The following is a 27,805-nucleotide window of genomic DNA, read 5'->3' on the forward strand; positions in this document are numbered from 1 at the left end:
TCGTACCAGGCGATAACCACTGTCTCCCAACTTTTTGTTGGCCTACAGCTTAAATATCTCCAGCCAGTATAGTCTGTATTCATATTCCATGATCCTCCAGATGACAGATAAAACGAAGGAAGCACAGGTATCTAGTAGCAACAGTCCATTAAGAAAGTTTAAATCCAAACGACAGATCCCACAACTGTAGCACGTTTATCCAGCCCAGTCGGTACTGATCTCCAAAACTCCATAGACCATCCATCCATCCCTGGGCTACAAGACCTCACTGAACAATGTGTCTTCTTTTTGTCCTTCACTGGGATCAGCCCCCTCAAAGCTAAGTGTGCATTAGCGGAGGTATTTTTCCTCAGGCTGAACTCATCACATGGGTCTGCATTTGCGACTTCCTGTGGTGATGGCTCCCCAGGATCTACTTTCCCCATCCACACAATGAGCCTAGTCGCTGAGAAAATAATGGCTTAAGGCCCCTGAGATAAGGTCACTGAACAGAAGCATTGATTCCTAAGGCTGAACTGACAAGTAAATAAATCACTAATAAAACACAACAAGATCGATGGCACGGGTGATCCATGCTGGAAAAGTCTGATAGTCTTTAGAACAAGGACGGCTCATCACATTGTGCTATTTGTTGTTTGCTTCATAACAAATAAAACCAAATGTTCACAGTTGTCAGCATGTTCTTAACATGAACTGATACAAATCCTCAAAAAAACAGTGAAATTTTAGGCTGTGAGGGAGCAAAACATGAACAATGCCAAGGGGGCAATTCCTTTCACAAGCCACTGTGTGTATAAGATGCATAATGGGGGCATCATACTGTGTGGGGCATCATACATATTGCATAAGGGGCATAATGGGGGCATTACACTATGTGGGGGCATCATACATCCTGCATAAGGGGCATAATGGGGGCATTACACTGTGGGGGCATCATACATCCTGCATAAGGGGCATAATGGGGGCATTACACTGTGGGGCCAGTAAAGGGGTCCTGTACTATGAGAACAATACGTTTCCTCCCTTCCTGTCTCCATAGTTGGGTCGTATGTATCTATTACAGGAAACAGAACAAAAACCTTATGATTCTTATAAAGGGGCAACACAAGACCCCAAAAGAGTCTCCGTGCTGAAGGGGTTAATGCCCCCTGCGCCCAGTAATGGGGGTCTCCACATACCTCCACCTGCAGAGCCGCCACCACATATATGGCTGCTCTGTGCGCACAGGACCTGTGATGAGGTCACAGGAGGGGAGGAGTCAGGGGTCACATGATCAGGGGCCTCAGTGGATGCAGGACTCTGCTGTGCTGGTTGTCATGGTGCTGGATGAGCTGAAGTTTATGTGTGGGGTCAGGAGGGGCTTACAGTGTGGATGTAGCAGAGCCGCGTGTGTACGAGGTGTACGGAGCGGAGCCGTGTGTGTACGAGGTGTACGGAGCGGAGCCGCGTGTGTACGAGGTGTACGGAGCGGAGCCGCGTGTGTACGAGGCGTACGGAGCAGAGCCACGTGTGTACGAGGTGTACGGAGCGGAGCCGTGTGTGTACGAGGTGTACGGAGCAGAGCCGCGTGTGTACGAGGTGTACGGAGCAGAGCCGCGTGTGTACGAGGCGTACGGAGCGGAGCCACGCGTGTACGAGGCGTAGGGAGCAGAGCCGCGTGTGTACGAGGTGTACGGAGCAGATCCGCGCATGTACGAGGTGTACGGAGCAGAGCCGCGTGTGTACGAGGTGTACGGAGCAGAGCCGTGTGTGTACGAGGTGTACGGAGCAGAGCCGCGCGTGTACGAGGCGTAGGGAGCGGAGCCGCGCGTGTACGAGGTGTACGGAGCAGAGCCGTGTGTGTACGAGGTGTACGGAGCAGAGCCGTGTGTGTACGAGGTGTACGGTGCGGATCCGTGTGTACGGAGCAGAGCCGTGCGTGTACGAGGCGTAGGGAGCGGAGCCGCGCGTGTATAAGGCGTAGGGAACGGAGCCGCGCGTGTACAAGGCGTAAGGAGCAGAGCCGCACGTGTACGAGGTGTACAGATCGGAACTGTGTGTACGGAGTGGAGCCATGTATGTGCAAGGTGTACGGAGCGGCCAATAGCAAAGCCCTCGAGGTGTGATGAACATACGAACCCCTAAAATGACCCCATTTCGGACACTGTACCCACGAGGGAAGTCATCTGAGGGTGTAATGGGCGTTCTTACGTTCTTATCCCACAGGTGTCTCACTGATTTCTTTACCACTCGGTTGTGTGTAAATAATATTACATTTGCTCAGAGCCGCAGCGAGGGCTTCAACCAGGGGTGGACACACCGCCTTTGCAGCCGCACCCCGGCCCAGAGGTGAAGGGGGGCCCATGCAGGAAGAAGGGTAGTGCTCTTGATGATTTTTGATACCCTGGGCAGAGTGCGGCCATTGAAAAATGGGGCATGTCATGCAGGAGAGAGGCCGGTGGCCAATGAACGCTTCCCCATCAGACTGATAAGAGTGCTCATTGACTGCTGTGTCTGTCCTCCTGCAGGGTCTTACAGTGGGTCTTCTGTCTCCTGCTGTTCCTTTCCCAGCAGAATTTCCTCTAAGAGTAGGGGGTTGGGGAGGAGAGTCCACAGCATTGGACATCACACAGGGGCAGGAAGGTGAAATCAGTCCTGTCTGCTGTGTCCTCCTCCTCCACAGTGGGTTCTGCAGCCCTCTCCAGAAGACAGCAATATCATAAAAGATTAGTATAGGAGTGTATGTATATGTGTGCAGGGCTGGCACCAGGAATTTCAGGCCCCATGCTGGCAAAAACTTTTTAGGCACCCTGGAGACTCCGCCCAGGCTCCACCTCCACTCCTCGAACCTTCCACAGTCACACGGCCCACTCTTGGAAAAACTCCACTTCTGCACCACATCCTTATCAATCACACATTAAGGGTATGTGCCCACGCTCAGGAGGCGCCTGCGGCCCCGAAGCTGCGGGATAGCCGTGCGGCTTCTGCCCTCATTTTATGCAATTGAGTGGTGCAATTTTTTTTTTTTAGTACATGTGGAGTTTCCTCATAGAAGTTAGACTGTGGAGAAAGTCCACATGTAAACCCGCAAAAGAAATTGACATGATGCGGGTCTGAAAGACGCGATGCATGCCAGTTTTCGTGGGTCATCCATTGGTGCACAGAGTCGCATAGTGGACATGGGATTTCTAGAAATCCTATCCACTATGCTGTAACACCTGGCCGCTGCAGGTTTGTTCCTACATAAGCTGCAGTGTCAAACCCACAGCAGCTCCTGACCATGTGCACATACCCTAACAATTCCCATAGAACACCAGATCACATACAGTGCCTTATGAAAGTATTTGGCCCCCTTGAACTTTTCTAACTTTTGCCACATTTCTGGCTTCAAACGTAAAGATATAAAATTCAAATTTTTTTCTGAAGAACCAACAACAAGTGGGACGAAATTTATTGGATATTTTAAACTTTTTAAAAAATTAAAAAAGTGGGGCGTGCAATATTATTCGGCCCCTATACTTTCAGTGCAGCAAACTCACTCCAGAAGTTCAGTGAGTATCTCTGAATGATCCAATGTTGTCCTAAATGACTGGTAATGATAAATAGAATCCACCTTGTGTAATCAAGTCTCCGTATAAATGCACCTGCTCTGTGATAGTCTCAGGGTTCTGTTTCAAGTGCAGAGAGCATCATGAAGACCAAGGAACACACCAGGCATGTCCGAGATACTTTTGTGGCGAAGTTTAAAGCGGATTTGGATACAAAAAGATTTCCCAAGTTTTAAACATCTCAAGGAACACTGTGCAAGCGATCATATTGAAATGGATGGAGTATCAGACCACTGCAAATCTACCAAGACCCGGCCGTCCCTCTAAACTTTCATCTCGAACAAGGAGAAGACTGATCAGAGATGCAGCCAAAAGGCCCATGATTACTCTGGATGAAATGCAGAGATCTACAGCTGAGGTGGGAGAGTCTGTCCATAGGACAACAATCAGTCGTACACTGCACAAATCTGGCCTTTATGGAAGAGTGGCAAAAAGAAAGCCATTTCTCAAATATCCATAAAAAGTATCATTTGAAGTTTGCCACAAGCCACCTGGGAGACACACCAAACATGTGGAATAAGGTGCTCTGGTCAGATGAAACCAAAATCAAACTTTGTGGCCACAATGCAAAATGATATGTTTGGCGTAAAAGCAACAAAGCTCATCACCTTCAAAACACCATCCTCACTGTCAAACATGGTGGTGGCAGCATCATGGTTTGGGCCTGCTTTTCTTCAGCAGGGACAGGGAAGATGGTTAAAATTGATGGGAAGATGGACGGAGCCAAATACAGGACCATTCTGGAAGAAAACCTGTTGGAGTTTGCTAAAGACCTGAGACTGGGACGGAGATTTATCTTCCAACAAGACAATGATCCCAAACATAAAGCAAAATCTACAATGGAATGGTTCAAAAATAAACATATCTAGGTGTTAGAATGGCCAAGTCAAAGTCCAGACCTCAATCCAATCGAGAAACTGTGGAAAGAGCTGAAAACTGCTGTTCATAAACGCCCTCCATCCAACCTCAATGAGCTCGAGCTGATTTGCAAGGAAGAATGGGCAAGAATTTCAGCCTCTCGATGTGCAAAACTGATAGAGACATACCCCAAGTGACTTGCAGCTGTAATCGCAGCAAAAGGTGGAGCTACAAAGTATTAACTCAAAGGGGCCGAATAATATTGCACGCCCCACTTTTCAGTTTTTAATTTTTTTAAAAAGTTTAAAATATCCAATAAATTTCGTTCCACTTCACGATTGTGTCCCACTTGTTGATTCTTCCCCCAAAAATTAGAATTTTATATCTTTATGTTTGAAGCCAGAAATGTGGCAAAAGGTAGAAAAGTTCAAGGGGGCCAAATATTTTCACAAGGCACTGTACATAGCAGCAGCTTTTGTTTTGGACACAAGATTTTGTAAGCTGCCGCCACGACAAGGTAGACTCTTCTGGCAGGGCCCTACTCTACTCTAACCTATTAAACATTTCTTAAAATATCCAATACTCTATTTAGGTATATTTTTCTTAAGGGAATGTGTCACATACATTTTTTCAAATAATATCACATACAAAGGGACAAAAACCATCACACCATGGCCGGACCACATATTACCACCACATAGTAACCGAACACCACATGCAAGGAACAAATACCACCACACCATGACCAGACCACATATTACTACATACAAGTAATACTATATACAAGGAACTAGAATTAAACCTCATACTTTTGTTCATGCATATTTGTATCCCACCCTGTATATAAACTGTTTATTGCAGGAAATTTGTGTGAAAACCACCGATGTTAGGAAATACACCCACATCTGATCTGGTGCAAAGCATAATATCCTGGCAAATGATCATAGAGCCGCAGATATACCGAGCATTATCAATCATATCAACGGGAGGCAAATAGATGCATCATTGTAAAACAGACAAAAACAAGTATGTACAAAACACTGGTGAGATTACTGTAGAACATTGCAATGGTGAATCAGATTAGATGGAGCATACAAATCCATGCTATCCAGAAGTTGGATGTATAACAGATCAATTGCAATGGGATACGTCTGCATAGAGTCTGATGCAAAACTTGATCGTGAGGCTATAGGTATAGCAAGCATTTCTATCTGTATCAATGAAAAACAGATTGTCATGGAAATATTGAAAATCTTTTCTTCTCCCCTGTCATAAATATTAAGAAGTCTCTCTCCCAGACTCCTCTTCCCTCCTCCCCTATATTACTTGTCCATGGGAGAAGAGCTGACACTTTGGCCAGTGGCCTCTATGCAAATCAACACACACATGAGAAGGGCCTTGTAAGCAAATGCTGGCCCAAAAGGTGCTACCAAACCCAATTAACACAGGCTTGTGATAGATTTACAGCTAACTGAGAAGGTTGTATTCCCAGTGCTTCAAAGGGAATGTAACAAAGCCCTGCAGACGGCCCAAGCCAATATGAAATAACTAAAGTTCCATATGTCCGATAATAATGGGGCCTATATTTTGGATGGCAGGGTCAGCTAAGGAATAATATGGATATTTTCCCGTCTCTGTAAGCCTCTCTGGTGAGCTGTGCCGCAAAAGTAACAAAATAGCAGACGGCAGCTATACCGTGTGTGGTCTCTGGAGAAAGGTAAAATCACAACAGAACATATGGAGTCACTTTTGGGCCTCTGCGATCAACCCACGATAAGTTATCGCAAAAAAAAAGATATCTAATAAAAATATAAAGGCTAGAGACTAGCCCCCGTGATGTCATCACAGGGGGTATGTGGGCAGGTCTCCCATTAGGCATAAAAGAATCCACGGAGTATAGATCAGCACTTATGTTGGAAGTTACATATTTTGTGTAGCACGGGTCACATTCGCTGAACAGGATCGGAGTGCTTCTCTCCAACTATACTGAGTCGTCCCTGCGAGCTGTATAGAGTAAGTTGAGAATTGGAAGACAACAGTAATGTGTTGCCTGACAAAGGTTTTCTATAGAGTGTCATGTCCACTTTATGAGATGTTACTATCCCTGTCAGGAAAATATCCAGAAATGGAGTGGAAATCAAAGGTTCGCTGACAGTGGATTTTAAATTTAAGGAATAAGAATTCAAATACACTTAACTGGGGGTCACCTCACCATACCAAAAGTACATCATCAACATATCTACCAAACCAAAAAATGTGCTCAAAAAATGGATTATCATCAGAAAAAATGTAAATTTCTTCCCACCACGACATGTACAGCATAGCCAAAGATGATGAGAATTTGGAGCCCATGGGGACTCTAAGTACTTGTAAATAATATTTAGAATCAAACATAAAATTGTTGTGGGACAACAAATATTTTATGTTATAATGAACCTTTTTAAATTCACAGAATATCCACTATATTTATTTAAATGGTGTTGAACGGCAATGATGGCCAATGCGTGAGGGCTGGAGGAATACAGGTTGACAACATTGCTGGTGACAAACCTATATTCTTTCTGCCACACGAACCTGTCAAAAACCCTCAGGACAGACGTAGTATCTTTCACATGGCCTGGTGTTTGAATAACCAGAGGATACAAATGTTCACCAGCCATTGGCTTAAATTCTCATTCAATGAACCCATACCCAAGATAATAGGGCGAAGGGGGGGGAGAGATACCCTTTTGTGTTTTGGGGAGCCCATGAAAAATGGGATAATCGGGTAACTGCCAGCGCTGAATTTTGTTATTAAACCCCGACAAATAAATGCCTTCCTCCAGAATAGTGGACAGCATTGTTTTATACAAATTGGTAGGATTCATAGAGAGCACCGGAGCAGATTTCATATATCAACAGTTCTAATAGCACATACTCCGGGACATCAAAACATTGTGTCCATAGAGAATAATGATCTCACACATTTTTCTTTCTTTGGTCTTGAAAAAGTTAATTATCCGGTAAGGGGTGGAAACAGACAGAAACCCCTTAATATGCGTGAAGCCTTCTGGATCTGACGTGTAAATACTAAATACCCTTCGGGTAATGAATTTCCGCAATGACCTGTTTTACATCTATTGATGAAATTCATACTGGTTTATTCCCAGCAGACATCTATATGGTGACATTCCAGGTTTTCTGAATTTATTTTGTGTTTTTCTGGTTATTATTTGCCGGTGTACTTATTTGCCTTTCTGTATATTGCGCTATCATCGCTGATTCATCTTCGCAGAACGCACATAAATGATGCAAATATCTTATAGATTTTTCAGCAATGACGGAGTATTTCCATTGCAATGTTCTGCAGCTTATTTATCTTCCATTTCTCATATATTTATTTTTGTCAGTTTTTTCGCAATATAATTCAATGATTTGTTTTTCGTTGATAGATAGAAATTCCCGCTACATCCACAGCTTCACGATTCAGTTCTGCATCAGATATTTGTTTTTGTCAGTTTTATTATAATGTAATTACCTGTTTTTCGTTGATACAGATAGAAATGCTTGCTCCATCTATAGCCTCATGATCAGGTTCTCCATCAGACTCTATGCAGACGTCTCCCATTGCCATTGATCTGTTATTCATCCAGCACTTGGATATCATGGATTTGTACGCTCCATCTAATCTGATTCGCCATTACAATGCTCCACAGTAATCTGATTCGCCATTACAATGCTCCACAGTAATCTGATTCGCCATTACAATGCTCCACAGTAATCTCACCAGTGTTCTGTACTTGTTCTCGTCTGTTTTACAATGATGCATCTATTTGCCTCCCGTTGATATGACTGATAATGCTCGGTATATCTGCGGCTCTATGATCCTTTGCCAGGATATTATACTTTGCACCAGATCAGATGCGGGTGGATTTCCTTGTAAATCTTCTACTATATAATCAATTTTGATTTGCATATTTTTTTTCCCCTTTATATGTTCATTGTTATAGGTTTATAGTTTCTCCATATTGGTTATTGTGCATATTATTTTATATTATATTCTTACATGTGTCAGATCGATAAGAACAATATTTGTATTCACAATTTAGACATTGATGCGTTTTCTCTGTTTATTGGACATTGTTATTGCGATGCTCTATACTGAATCTATCATCAATCTCATGCATACATGTTCCTGTCCCTCTATAATCAGTATATCCTCCCACCTTCCGTTGCTATAGTTGATGGCATTTGCAATGTTCGGACCCTGTGATCTCACACCTGTACACTTAATCCCGGTGTTGTGTTCCTATATGGGATAATCCCCTGGCAGCTAACACCGGTGGTCTTCACACAAATGTCCTGCAATAAACAGTTTATATACAGAGGGGGATACGGATATGCATGAATAAGAGTATGAGGTCTAATTCTATCTTATTTTTCACCATCATGGTGTTTTGCATTTCTGGCTTGTTGTGTGACGCTTGCAATGATCATCTTGTCTGTATTTGATCTCGTTGCCTTCAATGTGAACTGTGTCCGGGATTTTCTTCACACCTTTTGCATGTCTAATTGATTTCTCATTTCGTGTCATGTGACTCCATTGTGCTTGTATATATATATATATATATATATATATATATATATATATATATATGTGACTCCATTGTCCTTTTCTCATCTGCTATAACTAAGGGCGCAACCCTAGCGCCAGAAACGCGTAAGAATTTTACATTTTTTGTTTTTTTTTAAATGATCCAATTCATTTTTCTCAGATTTTACCTGTTGGAGTGCTGATTTTCTCCTTTTCGTTTTCTTCATATGGCTGTGCTCACCAGCCGGACTGGCACCCTTCAGTGGACTATCTTCACTCTGTTTGGATTCAGCGTTGCAGCTCCCTAACCCTCCCTCCTGTTTCTTCACAATATTTTAACACGTATCCTAGGCCTCGATGTTCCCCATACAAACTTGCTCTTAGAATTGTTGAGACGGGAGAAAAAGGTCTGAGGAACGCAGACCGGAACGGTCTGAAATATATAAAGAAGATCTGGTAAAATGTCCATTTTGATCACACTAATACGACCAAACCAGGACAAGAGTTTCAAGTTATAGTTCATTCGATTTTTAACCATTTGTTCAAGGATGGGGGATATCATTTAAACAATACAGATCATCCAAGTTCCCCAGAATTTGTATACCCAGGTACTTAATTGTGTCTTTTTGCCACTTAAAGGGGAAGTTAGAAATTAGTTATTGGGTCAGTTCAGGGTTAAAAGTTATGTTCATGGCTTCTGTTTTAGAGTAGTTGACTTTAAAATTGCTTACATGGCCGAGATATTCGAATTCCTTTATTATAGAGGGAAATGAGATCATTGGGTTTGAAACATAGAGCAACAAGTCGTGTGCATGTAGAGATAGTTTATGGTGATGTGAGTCTATAGTAACTCCACTAATATCTGGATTTTTGTGTAATGCTACCACGAAATGTTCCATCACCAATGTGTATAGGAGAGGTGATAAAGGGACACCCTTGTCTCGTCCCCTTTTTAATAGAAAATGTGTCAGATAGAAGGCCGTTTACCCTATCGCTTTAGGGTCAGTGTAGAAGGATAGAATTTTAGATAACAAGAAAGAGTCCAACCTAATTTGTGGTAGGGTGCTCTTCAAGAAAGTCCAATGCACTGTGTCGAACACTTTTTTAGCGTAGACAGAAACCAGGTACATTGGGATCCCCTGTTTTTTGCATGTGAAATTAACGTTTTATTTTTATTATGATGAGCTTCTCTGCCCTTGAAGCCAACCTGATCGTTGCTGACAATTGAGGGTAGATAGTGGGAGAGCCATGATGTAATCACTTTAGAGAATATTTTGACGTCTACATTATTTAATGATATTGGATGAATATTAGGGCAGGTATTTGGTCCTTTTCCAGGCTTTGATGAAACCATTATATGAGCCTTAAGTGATTGGGGGGCAAAAGGGGGAGTCTTCTGAGATATTATCAAACACTTTGGCTAAAAATGGTAATAACTGGGGGGAAAACATCTTATAAAATCTATTATTGAATCCATCTGGCCCAGGGGTCTTCCCGACAGGGAATGATTTATTGGCCTGTCCTATCTCTTGTTCAGTGAAAGCTTTGTCTAGTATCTCCTGCTCAGGGGTCTGTAAGGAAGGAACGGCAGTGTCCATAATATATTTGTCATTTTTAGTTTCAAGAATATTAGGTGGCATGTCGTGGTATTGTCCATGAATATTATATAGCGAACTATAAAAGAAACTAAATTCTTCCGCTATGTCAATGGGGTTATGAGTTTCTGGCCTGGGTGCCCCTTTTATTTTGGATACGTATGTCCTTTACACGTGTGGATGTAACCTCCTTGCCAATGAGCAACCACATTTATTTGCAAATTCGTACGAGAACCTTCACATGTGATCTTGGCATTTTGTATACGTTTGATTTAGTAAAGACCTTCGCTCCTTTCTTTTTTTCAATCAGATCATTTTTATTTTACAAAACAAAGAATTACCAACATTTTCTTTTTTTTAAATAAACTTTGACAAAAAAAATAAAAATAAAACCAGTAACAATACAAGAACCGGTTTACAATGATATAAATCCCAATATCGCTCTATAGTACAATGTTTTGGAATAGTAATTTTACATTTGTACATAAATATCTGAATACTTCCTGACTGCTTATTTTTTTCCCTATTGAGACATTAATAGAAAATGAATATATCTAAGAAGGGGCAATTGTGTGGACTGAGACAATTATTATTTGCTGACACCTTGGGTATAAGGATATACATTCCTGGTTTACTGTAAGGAAATGGACAAACGATCCAGTATAGTATTTCTGTGAAGGTTCTTTGAAGCAATACCTGGGGTAATTAACCATTGCTCCCATATTTGTATGAATTTCTTGAGAGCGTTCCTTTAATATAAGATCCACTTTCCAACCATAGAGTGTTATTTATCCTGGATTTTAGTTCTGTTATCATTGGAGGAGAATTGTCTATCCAATGTATTTCCAACAATTTTCTGGCTTGGAATAATATTCTTGAGCTAGCTACTGCCATATGGAGTCTGGATCTACGTCTTCTCCCAGGAGTCCTAGGATACAGATTTTAGGTTGCAACTGAAGTTGATTCCCAAATACAGATAGTACAAGAGCAATCACCCCCTTCCAGTAGTCGCCAATATTCCCACATCATATGCATCAGGTGAGCGTCATTTTGACCACATCTAGGACATGTGTCATCCGTTTCTATTTCAATTTTAAATAAAATACTTGGGGATCTATATACTCTATGAATGAGAAGAATTCGGGACAATCTTTGTGACTCTGACAATGAAAGATTCGGTGTCAAATCCAGTATTTCCCCCATTGCTCCTCAGATAACGGACCCACATCCTCCTCCCATTTTGTCTTAACTATCAATATTATACAAATGTAGGGCCAGTAACTGCCTATAAAAAAAGGCCCCGTCACACTTAGCGACGCTGCAACGATCCCGACAACGATACGACCTGTCAGGGATCGTTGCTGCGTCGCTATGTGGTCGCAGGTGAGCTGTCAAACAGGCAGGCTCACCAACGATCAGGGGAGCAGCGACATGGTGGAAAGAATCTTTCCACGATGTCCTGCTCCTGGTTACGAGCCTGCTGGAGCAGGAGCAGGCTGGTAACTATGGTAAACATCGGGTAACTAGGGGCACACGCGCTCCTAGTAACCCGTTGTTTATCATGGTTACCACTCTGCTACAGTGAGCGGGAGGTTACCGCTCACTTTAGCAGGCTCGTAACCATGATAAACAACGGGTTACTAGGAGCGCGTGTGCCCCTAGTAACCCGATGTTTACCATAGTTACCAGCCTGATCTCTGCTCCCGCTGGTCACACACAGCGATGTGTGCTGACCAGCGGGAGAGCAACGACCAAAAAATGGTCCAGGACACTTTGCAGCGATCAGCGACCTCACAGCAGGGGCCTGATCGCTGCAAAGTGTCACACATAGCGACATCGCTGGTGAGGTCGCTGTTGCGTCACCAAAACCGTGACACAGCAGCGATCTCGCTATGTGAGACGGGGGCTTAAGGGTTATTAGACATTTTGAATCCATTGCTTTAGCAATGGTATCTATTGGGTGATGTCTATCAATCAGTAGGACGTTTATTCTAGTACCCCTATCCTCCCACTCACTAATATTATTTAGTTTCTGTTGCTCTGGTAAGTTATAGTTGTGCCATAAAGGAGTATAATTTGTGTACTTTCCAATCCCCAGAATATTTTTACCCCATCCCACACCTTATATATTAACTTTAGTGTAGGACATTTTAACTAATTTTCTGAACAAGGCCCCATATCTAGTACCGAGAATGGAAGCTTCCACTTGGTTCCTTCCATAAGTAAATGCCCTGAAATTACACAATATTTGCGAGTACCCCATCCATGAAACTACTTTAGCTCCCTTCTAGCGTTAAGCAGGTCTGCGTATACCTGGAGGGAAGCAGATCGTTTATGTTGTTTGTCAAGGAGATCAATCCGCTCAAGCAAATGAGACTTTAGCTGTTCTCTCCTTTTTTTTTAGCTTTTATCTATGTTTTATTATTATACATCTGAGGACACATGTGAGTGCTTCCCATTTAAATGATAAGGCAGTTTCATCATGCTCATATATTTGAAAGAGTCTATAGTCTCAAGAAAGTCTGAGCACAGAGTGAGTCTTTCAGCAGATTATCATTTAGGTTCCAACATCTGAAGCCTTGGTGGAGTCCGGCATAGTCAGATCTATAATACAACAGGAGATGCGTGTCTCTGTCTTTATAGACCTTTATAGACTGCGCAAGTGCGACACGCCTGCGCAGACCGGCTCCAGACAGAAGCAGGCATGGAGCCGTTGCAGGTAAGAGGAGTGTGTATGGAGTCGGAGATCACGGTATGCGTAGACACTGAACGCATACCGCGATCTCCGGTGCCATACTTACATACTTACCTGACCGGGAGGAGCGTTGCCGCGGCGCCTCTCTTCGCCGGAGACCGAGGCAGGAGTGAAGGTGTCGGAATCAGCACATGCACATAGCGCTATTTGCAGTGTGTCTTCATTAAGTGTTTATTTTTTTGTATGTGTGCAGCGTGAAAGGGATGAGGGGTGCCATACATACCAGGATTGGGGGATGAGGGGTACCATGCATACCAGGATGAGGAATGGGGTGCCATGCATACCAGGATGAGGGGTACCACACATACCAGGATTGGGGGGGGGTGAGGGGTGCCATACATACTAGTATAGGGATGAGGAGTGCCATGCATACAAGGGCATACAAGGATTGGTGGGTGAGGGGACCATACATACCAGGATTGGGGGGTGAAGGGTGCCATACATACCAGAATAGGGATGAGGGGTACCATACATACCGGATAGGGATGGGGTACCATGCATACCAGGATAGGGACGAGGGGTACCCTACATACCAGGATAGGAATGCGGGGTACCATGCATACCAGGATGAGGGATGGGGTGCCATGCATACCAGGATAGGAATGCGGGGTACCATGCATACCAGGATAGGGATGGGGTACCATGCATTCCAGAATAGGGATGAGGGGTACCATACATACCGGAGAGGGATGGGGTACCATGCATACCAGGATAGGGACGAGGGGTACCCTACATACCAGGATAGGAATGCGGGGTACCATGCATACCAGAATAGGGATGAGGGGTACCATACATACCGGATAGGGATGGGGTACCATGCATACCATGATAGGGATGAGGGGTACCATACATACCAGGATAGGAATGCAGGGGGTACCATGCATACCAGGATGAAGGGTACCATGCATACCAGAATAAGGATGAGGGGTAAAATGCATACCAGTATAGGGACGAGGGGTGCCATGCATACCAGTATAGGGATGAGGGGTGCCATGCATACCAGTATAGGGGATGGGGTGCCATGCATACCAGGATAGGGATGAGGAAGCCACATATACCATGATTGGGGATGAGGCGTGCCATGCATACCAGGATGAGGGATTGGGTGCCATGCATACCAGGTTTCTGGGATGAGGAAGTCATACATACCAGAATTGGGATGAGGGGTGCCATGTATTCCAGGATGAGGGATGAGGTGTTATGCATACCAGGATAGGGATGAGGGGTACCATGCATACCAGGATGAGGGGTACCATGCATACCAGAATAGGGATGAGGGGTACCATGCATACCAATATAGGGATGAGGGGTGCCATACGTACCAGGATAGGGGATGGGGTGCCATGCATACCAGGATAGGGATGAGGGAGCCATATATACCAGGATTGGGGATGAAGCGTGCATTGCATACCAGGATAAGGGATTGGGTGCCATGCATACCAGGTTTCTGGGATGAGGCCATACATACCAGAATTGGTATGAGGGGTGCCATGTATACCAGGATGAGGGATGGGGTGCCATGCATACCAGGATGAGAGGTACCATACATACCAGAATAGGGATGAGGGGTACCATGCATAGCAGGATAGGAATGAGGGGCACCATGCACACCAAGATGAGGGATGGGGTGCCATGCATACCAGGATTGGGGGATGAGTGGTGCCATGAATACCAGGATGAGGGATTGGATAACATACATACCAGGATTGGGATGAGGGGTGCAATGTATACCAGATTTGGAATCAGGGGTGCCATGCATACCAAGATTGGGGATGTGGGATGCCATACATACCAGGATAGGGATGAGGGGTGCCATGCATACCAGGATGAGGGATTGGGTACCATACATACCAGGATTGGGATGAGGGGTGCAATGTATACCAGATTTGGAATGAGAGGTGCCATGTATACCAAGATTGGGGATGTGGGGTGCCATGCATACCAGGATTGGGGATGAGGGGTGCCATGCATACCAAGATTGGGGGATGAGGGGTGCCATGCATACCAGGATTGGGGATGAGGGGTGCCATGCGTATCAGGATGGGGATGAGGGATGCCATGCATACCAGGATGGGATGGTGGGGACAGGATGGGGGCAGCAGAAATACCAGGAGGGGGGCAGCACATACCAGCATGGGAGACCATATACCAATAAAAATGCTTGCCACCTGGGCATAGAACGGGTTCAATAGCTAGTTACAATATACAGGAGCATGATCTGACCATACAGCAGTTCCTATCTGAGATGTAGGTTGCCATGTAGGCAAGTGACGGCTAATTAAGAAAAGGACTATATGGCTATGCATATTGTGTAAAGGAGAATAATAGGTATAATCCTTTATGTCTGGATGTAGTCTGGATGTAGTATCCTCCATACATCGCCCGGTTGAGACCAAAGCACAATTAGCAAAGCTTTTGTGTGTGTTTTAGATTGGTGACTCCAGCCCAGGGACGAGTCTAAAGAAGGATCCAAGACAAAATTAAAGTCACCTCCAATGATGATAAGGTCCTCCGCAAAATATTTTAGTTTGTTTAAATAATGACGGCATGTATTCATTTGGTCACAATTAGGGAGATAGAAGTTTGCCAAAGTCAAAATTTTGGAGTAGATGGAGATCTTAACAAACACGTACCTCCTCTCCGTGTCAGACAGTGTTTCTACAATAGTATGCAGCAGTGATCTGTGGCGGCCGATACTCAGCACCTTAGACTTCAAAACTGCATTTTTCTGGGACGCCAAGATGAATAATATCCATTAGTAATCTGAGGTACAGTATATAATCGCCTCTAAAGTGCGACTCCTGAAGAAAGAGAAAATGTACGTGCTGTTTATGCCTACGATAAAACACTTGAGCTCCTTTCTCTGGAACATTAAGTCCTCTGACATTCAATGAACAAGTTTTGAGTTGTGCCATATTATATGAAAAAAAGAGGGAATGGAAGAGAGAAAGGTAAAGAGAAAAGAGGAAGTATAGACGGTAGATAGTAACGTCTACCTCTCAGTGTCTAAGAAGTATAGATTATGAATACATCAAAACAGTAGGAAATTGCGAAACAAGCAGATCCCAATGCAAGTCCCTAACTGGGAGTTGTCTTTACAGGCGCAAGTCAAACTTTCAGTCCTAGGGTTCCTATCAGGTGGAACCATGGAATATAAAGCAAGTAATGTAATACAGCCTGATATTACAGTAGTATCATGTGAACTCAACTTATATGCCGGTCTAAGATCTTATATGAACTTAGACATTCTATATAGTGGAAGAGTGGCACCTAATGCTCTATATAGATATATCTAATTATATGCTTAAAGAAATAAGTAAGCATCTGCAAACTGTCTCTCATCAGGGAAGACAAGATTCATTTCAGGAGCTCATATGATTGGCAGGTTCCTTTCCCATCTGGCTGCATCACCATCAAGTTCCTGATCCATTGAACGCCTTCTGTGATGTGCTGGAACTCTCTGTGGCAATGGTGGAGCAGGTGGCCAGTCAGATATATGGAATGTCCAGGGCATCACAAATAAGTCTCATGTTGCTTGGATCTTAGAAAATATACAGCCGGAATGGGAACCCCCAGGAGTACATCAGGCCATTTTCCCAGATGGCATCAAGTAGTGGCTTCAATACCCTTCTTTTAGCAAGTGTCTTTCAGGATATATAGAGTACAGACCAAAAGTTTGGACACACCTTCTCATTTAAAGATTTTTCTGCATTTTCAGGACTATGAAAATTGTACATTCACACTGAAGGCATCAAAACTATGAATTAACACATGTGGAATTATATACTTAACAAAAAAGTGTGAAACAACTGAAAATATGTCTTATATTCTAGGTTCTTCAAAGTAGCCACCTTTTGCTTTTATGACTGCTTAGCACCCCATCACTCTCCTTGGTCAAATAGCCCTTACACAGCCTGGAGGTGTGTTTGGGGTCATTATCCTGTTGAAAAATAAATGATCGTCCAACTAAACGCAAACCGGATGTAATAGCATGCCGCTGCAAGATGCTGCGGTAGCCATGCTGGTTCAGTATGCCTTCAATTTTGAATAAATCTCCAACAGTGTCACCAGCAAAGCACCCCCACACCCACTTTTTTGCTAACTATATAATTCCACATGTGTTAATTCATAGTTTTGAAGCCTTCAGTGTGAATGTACAATTTTCATAGTCATGAAAATACAGAAAAATCTTTAAATGAGAAGGTGTGTCTTTTTGTCTGTACTGCATGTGAGCAATTATATGCGTTTTCCATTTAAATCACCAGGATCCAACTCCTTTGCTTTCCTCACAATGGCCTCTTTTACAATGAAAAAAATGTATGTGACAGATAATGTCCCTTGGATGCTCAGGATCTGGGCCATGATTGCCTATTGTACGGTGCGCCTTATAAATCTCCAACTTCTTATCAATAGGATCACCAAGGATATTATTGAATAATGATCGCAGTGTTGGCATAATCACTTGTGCATTGATGCTTTCAGGTATACCCCTTATCCAGATATTATTGCGATTTTCTTGATCATCAACCATATTAAACAGATGGTTTATTTACTGGCTGTGAAGATCCAGTGTTATCTGAGCATTATGATGGCCTCTAACTTGGACGACATTATCCTCTAATCTCTGTACCTTGTCAGTAAGCTGTGACAGGATAGAAGTGAGGGGACGTATTTCAGTATTGTATGTGGTCTCCAGCCTCTGAATATATTGCTCCATATCTTCTTTAGTAGGGATAGACGCAATCTGATATATAAATAAGTTATGTTGTTCCCCATATCAGAATAACCTGTGACTGGGGGGTAAATGTCCCTGTGAAGCAAGCACTGCTCAGTATGGGGGCTTTGGTGAGAGTACAGGGAGATTTGTGGAGCTGTTTTTTTGTGAGGTCTACATTAAGAGAGAAGTTGGTGCAGGACTTACAGCCTGGAGCTGTCTGGCATCATGAGGGTTAAGACTGCTTCTTTTTCCAAGCTGAGATGAGGCAGTAATAGCTCTGGAGCAGGAAGATAAGACCTTCCATAAGAAACACTGCATACCAGACATGCTGACAGAGGTGGAGGACCTCAGATTAACCTCTGATCTCTTCTTTCTTTCCCATATCGAAAGTTATGTTTGAGGCTGTAAATTGCTTATAATTCCCCCAAGAACACGGTCTGAAGAGAGTGCTTTCAGTGTGTGCATTCTCTTGGTGCTATGTCCAGGCCATGTCCTTCCTGTTGATGTACAATACGTCTGAAGGTGGCGATGATTGGCAGCAGGATTGTGTGATGTAACAGCCTTACGGAAAAGCGAGTTGTGACACCAATGGAACGGCGCCAGAACAGGAAGTGCGTATGAGTGTTTTTATTTTAACAAGGCCAAACATGAGGAATGAGAAGGAGTTGTCCTAGTAGTGGTCACCCCCTTTATGAAGATACAATTTTCGGTTAAAAATGTAAAAGGCTTCTCCCCTGTGTGACTTCTCTGAAGTTTGTTAAGAGTTGATTTCCGTGTAAAACATTTCCCACATTAAGAACATGAAAATGGCTTCTCGTCTGTGTGAGTTCTCTGGTGACTAAAAAGTGATGATTTCTTCACAAAACATTTCCCACATTCTGAACAGGAAAAATGTTTCTCCCCTGTGTGAGTTCTCTGGTGCTTAACCAAATCTGATTTATCTTTAAAACATTTCCCACATTTTGAACAGGAAAAAGGCTTCTCCACTGTGTGTTTTCTCTGGTGTACAGCCAAACCTGATTTCTGCCTAAAACATTTCCCACATTCTGAACAGGAAAAAGGCTTCTCCCCTGTGTGAATTCTCTTGTGCTTAACCAAATCTGATTTCTGGATAAAACATTTGCCACATTCTGAACAGGAAAAAGGCTTCTCCCCCGTGTGAGTTCTCTGGTGCATAACCAAATCTGATTTCTGGCTAAAACATTTCCCACATTCTGAACAGCAAAAAGGCTTCTCCCCTGTGTGAGTTCTGTTGTGCTTAACCAAAACTGATTTCCGGCTAAAACATTTCCCACATTCCGAACAAGAAAAAGGCTTCTCTCCTGTGTGATTTCTCTGGTGATTAACCAAATCTGATTTCTGGTTAAAACATTTCCCACATTCCGAACAAGAAAAAGGCTTCTCCCCTGTGTGATTTCTCTGGTGATTAACCAAATCTGATTTCTGGTTAAAACATTTCCGACATTCTGAACAGCAAAAAGGCTTCTCCCCTGTGTGAGTTCTCTGATATTTGATTAAACTTGATTTCTCTGTAAAACATTTTCCACTTTCTGAACAAGAAAATGGCTTTTCCTCTGTGTGACTTCTCTGGTGATTAACAAGATTTGATTTCTGGTTAAAAAAATTCCCACACTTGAAACAAAAAAATCTATTCTCTGATGTGTTAATGCTTTGATGTTTAAGAAAAGACTTTTCGAGGGAAAAACTATTTCCATATTCTGAACATGAAAATGGCTTCTTTGCTTTAGGAGCAATTTGTTTTTTAATGCTTATTTTGTGACTTTGATTTTCCTTAGTAGTTGGTAATGAATCAGAAGACAGGACCTGTTTCAAAGGATCAGATGATAGATCTTTGCTGTGAAAGGATGATGGTATATCTGGGTTAATGACTTTCACTTCAATTGTATCCTGTGGGATCTCAAGATCATCTGATTTAAAAATTGAAGATGTCAGCTGTCCCTGTGATCTCCTGGTACAGTCATCTGCCAGGAATAAAACCAATTATTATTTATGAGTAACATATCCTTAAAATTTATATTGTTAAATATTTCTGCTTAAACTCTACGTAAAAATGTACTTTATGTAAAAGTATCATTATTTACCAAGAAAACATCACAGAAAAAAATCAGCCTTACCAACACCAAATCAGATAACAAATGCATTAGTGTTGGTTGGGTGTACTGGGGTGTCTGTCCATGTGGGGTGCACTTATATAGTGCTGGGCAGCCTTCCTGACCTAATAGTATGGGCATCATCACTATCCTAAGCCAGACACTGTGCATCACACCTACCTGTGTGACTGGCGTCTTATGCAAACATCATCTGTGTGCATCTTTAATACTAGGCAGCCACCCCCTACATGAATTGGTACGATTGTGAGTGGCTGCTCCATCAGTATTTTGCACCTGCGCTGCCCCCACCTTTATCATGGGGGTCTGCGGCATCCTGCTAGTGCATTTGTTATATGATTTGGTGTTAGTAAGGCTGTATCTTTTTCTGTGATTTTTTTTTAAATTGTGCCCTATGTTAGCCGTCATTATTCACCAAGACAATAACAGTTCACAGTCTAATAGAAAACCTCATAGGATGAACCAGTGGATCGTAGTGTTCAACTGTTTGTTCATTCTGCCTCCGAAATATGGAACAAAAAGCCACCAAACAATGTTATGTAGGTGAAATAATATCAATAAAAACTTCTACTCATCTCACAAAAAACAAGTCCCCACTCAGGTCCATCATCTGTCAATGGAAAACCAGAGGTTTCCACATCATTAGTGGCTCAAAGGCTTTTGAAAAGCAACATAGCTGCCATAAACCAATCCAGCAATATCCGCTCTCCCAAAGTCAGATCTCCCCCTCACTTCTGAGCCTTGCAGTGCGCCCAAACCACATTTAGCATCCATGTATTTGACATTACTATAGTGAGAAGAACCCACTTAATTTACGGTGTGTGTCTCCTGGAGCACAATCTGGGCACTATGTGTTGGGTAATGAAATTATATATTTGTAATTTCACTCTCCAACATCCACTGCGTGCTAATTTCCGGAAAGTGTCTGTGGAGTCAAAATAGTCACTATTCCTATAGATTATTTCACTGAGGGTTATAATTTCCAAAATGGAGTCACTTTATGGGGATTTCTACTGCTCTGGATTTCTGCAATTTGGCCACATTAGGGCTTCTGCAAATGGTGGGTCCCATCTCCTCTGGGATCTGCTCCTGTGACGTCAGCTTCTCTCGCCAGGAGCCGCCTTATTCATTCTGCAGGTGGCGCTGGTGATGGAGGAGACGTCAGAACCAGAAGCTCTGGGCGGTGCAGGCTCTGTCCAGCCACTAAGATTAGGATGCCTGGGACCTGTAGTACCATCCAGTCTGGCAGTATGGTTGTGTGTGCTGTCCAGCTGGAGTAATCTGCTCCCTGCTTCAGCCAACTGGAAAGCACCACACCCTACTAAAGCTGGAAGCATATTGCCGGAAGCTGCCAGATACAGGCTTGTCCTTCTCTGGTTCAGTCCTCTGTGCTCAGCTCCCGGCTTATGTATTTGTGTCCTGTTGTGACCTCGGCCCGTTTACGGACTACTTTTGTGTGATTTTGTATTTTCTCTGACCTCCATGTTCTGACGGGGCTATCTGACTTCTTCTTGCCATCTCACACCACAGAACATTAGGTAACACTGTAGCCCAAGCTTAGGGGGTCTCTGTCTAGGTCCAAATCCATGTAGAGGGGTTAAAGGATGATGAGCAAGGCAAACTCTGGGATCTGGAAAATGGAGTAGATAGCGCCAAGCCTGTTTGTGGTAGCCATCTTTTGAGCTTCCAGGTGACAGTGAACAGTGTCCCCAATACATTGTGTCTGCACACTATCCCAGCAAAATCTGCATTCAAATAGCTAAATGGCGCTTCTTCCCTTCTTAACCTGCCATGTACCCAGACAGTAGTGTACAACTGCATACAGGGTATTGTCGGATTCAAGAGAAGTTGGAATATTATTTGCAAGGTCCTTTTGTTTCCTATTATCCTTTGTGAAGAATCTCAAAGTTATCACGATATAAAGTGACACGCGTCAGATTTGAAAAATGGGCCCAGATAGGAACACAAAACTGGCTGCAGGAAGGGGTTAAATCTGAGTATTTTGGGCACTAACTACTATAGTCAAAACTATGAGTATAGACAATAACACATCTACTGAAATGATCAAACTCAACAGTCTCCATCAGTAAGAAGTGAGTAACTAGTGGTGAAACCTCTCTGGGGTAATTGGAGTATGGTGCTCGGTGTCTCTTGGCTAGGCATGAGCGAACAGTTCAATGTTCGGTTCTGAAAAGTTCGCAGAACAAATTGATATTCGCAGAATTTATTCGTCGAATATTCGTCAAACATTTCCGAATCCCATAGGAGTCAATGGGGGGACCAAAAAAATGCATAGGGAACACCTAGAAACGGGACCAAAAGCTGCCAAAACACATCAAATTAGGTGTAGACACCAGGGAAGTGCCATCAATTACTTTAGTACAAGTACTGTAATTATTACTGTGGCAGCGAAATTTATTCAGTTGCGCTTTACATGTCAAAAGGGGTCACCGACTGGAACAACAGGAGAGAGGACTATGCCTGCGAGGGCGCACAGTCACGGACGTGGTTTGTGGATCCACTGTGCCATGGACCCCGGAGAGCCTGGAGGGGCGTGACTAAGCGAGCACCGGACTGTTCACTAGAGCCTCTGATGGTGAGGTTAGACTTGGCTCCCGATGAACGCCAGGTGCCACTCCAGGACAGACCAACGTACACACAGCTTCTGGACCCAGTAGAACAGACTAGATGGCGCTGCAGGCAGAGTCTGTATCAGGAGTGCAGCAGGCAGAGTCTGTATCAGGAGTGCAGCAGGCAGAGTCTGTATCAGGAGTGCAGCAAGGACTGGTACACAACCTTACACAACTTAGACTGCAGAACAGGAAGGTTCCACTACAGCCAACCCAATAGACGGAGACCCAATTAGGATTCCCCACATTTAAAAAAATTAGTGGCAGACGTCAGAAAAGTGGCATCAATTTCACTACTGTTGAAATAGTGTAAATAAGACCCACACCTCTTCCAGTACAGCCAACCCAAGAGATGGAGACCTAACCAGGAGTGTTCACATTGCCCTAAATGAGGGCCTAACACCACCGAAGTGGCATAAATGTCATCAGACTACAAGTAGTTTAATGCAGACCCATACCTGTCCCACTACAGCCAACCCAGGAAATGCAGATTCAATCGGAAGGGTTTACATTTAAAAAAATAGGGCCTAAGATCACCATTTCCGTGGCCAACAGATTGGAGAATGTGGAGTTCAACCTCTTAGCTTTGTCGTGGGATGAAACAGTCTTTTACGTGACCACAACAGCGGGATTGAGGGCTGGCTGCAGTGCTGAGAAAGGGCAGAGTACGGTGAAACGGACAAACCGATAGACCGTGAGTGAGGTGCATGCGGAGATGTTACGGTGGATTGAGAAAAGTGTGGTGTGCTCAGAGAAACAAACACAGCAGGCATGTCCGCTTCACTTACAGCTGACGGGCTGTCACTCAGCCTAACTGCAGCGGCTATACAGCTGGTTCTGTCGGACACCTGCGTGACACAACTTGACACGGTAACAGAGGAGGAGGAAGAAGCAGTAGAGGTGTTTGATGGGGCGGCTGATGGTTGCTTTTTGAAAATCAGTTTAGAGTTTATTATGTTTGCGTACCCATTTGGGGAGAACAATATCTGCACCAAATGCTCAATTTCACTACATTCACTCCATAACTATAGAAATGCATGGAGACCAAAACCGCTTCCACTACAGTCAACCCAATGGATGGAGACTCATTCAGGATTCCCCACATTTCCAAAAATTAGCGGCCCACATCTCATCCAGTACAAACGACCCAAGAGATGGAGACTTAACCAGGAGTGTTCACATTGCCCTAAATGAGGGCCTGACACCACAGAAGTGGCATCAATTTCACTAGAGTATAAGTATTGCAAAGGAGGCCAAAACAATAGATGGAGACCCAATCATGATTCTCCATATTTCAAAAGATTAGTGGCAGACACTAGCAATGTCTAATCAATTTCACTAGAGTAGAAATAGTGTAAATAAGACCCACACCTCTTCCAGTACAGCCAACCCAGGAGATGGAGACCTAACCAGGAGTGTTCACATTGCCCTAAATGAGGGCCTCACATCACCGAAGTGGCATCAATGTCATCACGAGCTGGTGCAAAAAATGTGTGAAAGGACTCCCAGAAATTGCTTCTGCCACTTACTCTGCTGCTGTTTCTAATATTTTGGCGTTGACAAGCTGACGTGCCGGAGGTTGAAAGACTACAGCTGCGATGCAAACTGTGTGCCTCACTGTTACCTTGGGGAAAACCTCTATTAAGGTTGCTTAAAAGCTTGTTTCGATACTCCAACATAAGCGGGTCCCTTTCCAGGGCGGGAAGCATCTGGCAAAATTGACTCTTATAACGTGGATCTAACAGAGTGACAACCAAGTAGTCAGCATTATTTCGAATCCTAGCTATACAGGGATCATGTTTCACATAGTGCATCAAGAAGGTATTTATATGTCGGGCTCTTCCAGGAGGTCCAAAGCCAGGCTGTATTGCGGGCTGCGTAGCACTGATGCTTGTTTCCTACGTACCCTCCAGAAAACCACGTTCAAACAAGAGGGGATGATTATCCTCTTCATCCTCTGACAGCTGCTCGCCCATCACCTCTTCCTCCTCCATTAGTTCTTCGGCTCTTGCACCTTCACTAACAGTTTGCCTGGTATCACCAAACCCTCTTGATAGCTGTAATCCAGCATCACTTGGCATCCGCCTATGTGAGGACAGTCTGGAAATTTGAGACATTGGTATCCCTTCCGCATCCTCCTCTTCTTCTGGGGTCAGCACCTCCTGCCGCAGGTTATTCAAAGTTTGCTCCAGCATGTACAGTACAGACCAAAAGTTTGGACACACCTTCTCATTTAAAGATGTTTCTGTATTTTCATGACTATGAAAATTGTACATTCACACTGAAGGCATCAAAACTATGAATTAACACATGTGGAATTATATACTTAACAAAAAAGTGTGAAACAACTGAAAAGATGTCTTATATTCTAGGTTCTTCAAAGTAGCCACCTTTTGCTTTGATGACTGCTTTGCACACTCTTGGCATTCTCTTGATGAGCTTCAAGAGGTAGTCACCGGACATGGTTTTCACTTCACAGGTGTGCCCTGTCAGGTTTAATAAGTGGGATTTCTTGCCTTATAAATGGGGATGGGACCATCAGTTGTGTTGTGCAGAAGTCTAGTGGATACACAGCTGATAGTCCTACTGAATAGACTGTTAGAACTTGTATTATGGCAAGAAAAAAGCAGATAAGTAAAGAAAAACGAGTGGCCATCATTACTTTAAGAAATGAAGGTCAGTCAGTCCGAAAAATTGAGAAAACTTTGAAAGTGTCCCCAAGTGCAGTTGCAAAAACCATCAAGCGCTACAAAGAAACTGGCTCACATGAGGACCGCCCCAGGAAAGGAAGACCAAGAGTCACCTCTGCTTCTGAGGATAAGTTTATCTGAGTCACCAGCCTCAGAAATCGCAGGTTAACAGCAGCTCAGATTAGAGACCAGGTCAATGCCACACAGAGTTCTAGCAGCAGACATCTCTTCAACAACTGTTAAGAGGAGACTTTGTGCAGCAGGCCTTCATGGTAAAATAGCTGCTAGGAAACCACTGCTAAGGACAGGCAACAAGCAGAAGAGACTTGTTTGGGCTAAAGAACACAAGGAATGGACATTAGACCAGTGGAAATCTGTGCTTTGGTCTGATGAGTCCAAATTTGAGATCTTTGGTTCCAACCACCGTGTTTTTGTGCGATGCAGAAAAGGTGAACGGATGGACTCTATATGCCTGGTTCCCACCGTGAAACATGGAGGAGGAGGTGTGATGGTGTGGGGGTGCTTTGCTGGTGACACTGTTGGGGATTCATTCAAAACTGAAGGCATACTGAACCAGCATGGCTACCACAGCATCTTGCAGAGGCATGCTATTCCATCCAGTTTGCGTTTAGTTGGACCATCATTTATTTTTAAACAGGACAATGACCCCAAACACACCTCCAGGCTGTGTCAGGGCTTTTTGACCAAGAAGGAGTGTGATGGGGTGCTTCGCCAGATGACCTGGCCTCCACAGTCACCAGATCTGAAGCCAATCAAGATGGTTTGGGGTGAGCTGGACCGCAGAGTGAAGGCAAAAGGGCCAACAAGTGCTAAGCATCTCTGGGAACTCCTTCATGATTGTTGGAAGACCATTTCCGGTGACTACCTCTTGAAGCTCATCAAGAGAATGCCAAGAGTGTGCAAAGCAGTCATCAAAGCAAAAGGTGGCTACTTTGAAGAACATAGAATATAAGACATATTTTCAGTTGTTTCACACTTTTTTGTTAAGTATATAATTCCACATGTGTTAATTCATAGTTTTGATGCCTTCAGTGTGAATGTACAATTTTCATAGTCATGAAAATACAGAAAAATCTTTAAATGAGAAGGTGTGTCCAAACTTTTGGTGTATATGACTGGAATAGTGATGTTGATGATGGCATCGTCAGTGCTAACCAGTTTAGTACCCATTTCAAAACCGTGCAGAAGGGTGCAGAGGTCCTTAATCTGTTCCCACTCCGCAAACGTGATATGCTCCAAGTCCGTACTGCGTTGCCCCAAGCTATACGTCATGACATACTGCGCCAGAGCTCGTTGCTGCTGGCACAGTTGCTGCAACATGTGCAGAGTGGAAGTCCACTGCGTCGGCACATCGAAGATCAACCTGTTAACTGGCACAGACAAAGACCTCTGTATCGATGCAAGTCGATGAAATGAGGGGTGCGAACGGCGGAAGTGAGCACACAGCTTCCGTACTTTGTGAAGCAGCTCATCCAGGTCAGAATAGTGGCGGAGAAATCGCTGTACCACCAGGTTGAGGACGTGAGCCATGCAAGACACGTGTGCGAGCTTGCCTAGGCCTAGGGCCTCTAACAGGTTCGCACCGTTATCGCACACAGCCTTCCCTGGTTCTAGGTTCAGCGGAGACAGCCATTGCTCAAACTGAGCCTGGAGAGCAGCCCACAACTCTACACCTGTATGACTGCGATCTCCAAAGCATATTAATTTGAAGACTGCCTGATTACGGAGAGCCCTGACTGCGCAGTACGGAGGTGGTGTGTATTCGCTCCGCACCTTGGAACGCGTGTCTTGTTAAGGCAGAGGTTGAGTGCGCAGGTGGAGGCCCTAGAGGAGGTGGAGGACGCAGAAGCAGCGGAGTAAGTGGGAAATACAGAGGTTTCTTCTGCAAGCTTTGGGGATTGCAAGATTTGTGGAGCAGCTCCTTCCCCGCTTGCCCCCACAGCCACCAGAGTCACCCAGTGCCCAGTCAGCGAGATGTAACGCCCTTGGCCTTGCTTACTCATCCAGGTGTCTGTGGTGAAATGCACCCTGGCACACATAGATTTAGACAAGGAACGGGTGATGTTGTCTGCGACATGTTGGTATAGCGCAGGCACCGCTTTCTTAGAGAAGTAATGGTGACTGGGCAACTGGTACTGGGGGACTGCGACGGACATCATTTTTCGGAAACCGTCTGTATCTACCAGGCGCAAAGGCAGCATTTCCGTGGCCAACAGATTGGAGATGGTGGTGTTCAACCTCTTAGCTTTG

General features: G+C 43.9%; 1 protein-coding gene and 1 long non-coding RNA gene across 2 annotated transcripts in view; both read right to left on the bottom strand.

The window, feature by feature from the left end:
• Positions 1–27,805, bottom strand: part of LOC141224344 (uncharacterized) — an 859,055-nt gene that overhangs the window by 20,020 nt on the left and 811,230 nt on the right. The window contains exon 7 of the mRNA XM_073666933.1: positions 18,887–20,067. Within this exon, the coding sequence (XP_073523034.1) occupies positions 18,887–20,067 (1,181 nt within the window). The remainder of the gene's footprint in view (positions 1–18,886; positions 20,068–27,805) is intronic.
• On the bottom strand, positions 10,906–17,083 carry LOC141224342 (uncharacterized). The gene is made up of 2 exons (XR_012291778.1): positions 16,002–17,083; positions 10,906–11,541 (listed from the first exon to the last, which is right to left on the bottom strand). It is a non-coding gene; the product is annotated as an uncharacterized lncRNA (long non-coding RNA).

This window comes from Phyllobates terribilis, unplaced genomic scaffold, assembly GCF_046119375.1.
Source record: "Phyllobates terribilis strain yellow unplaced genomic scaffold, ASM4611937v1 Scaffold_391__1_contigs__length_1789467, whole genome shotgun sequence".
Lineage (NCBI taxonomy): Eukaryota > Metazoa > Chordata > Amphibia > Anura > Dendrobatidae > Phyllobates > Phyllobates terribilis.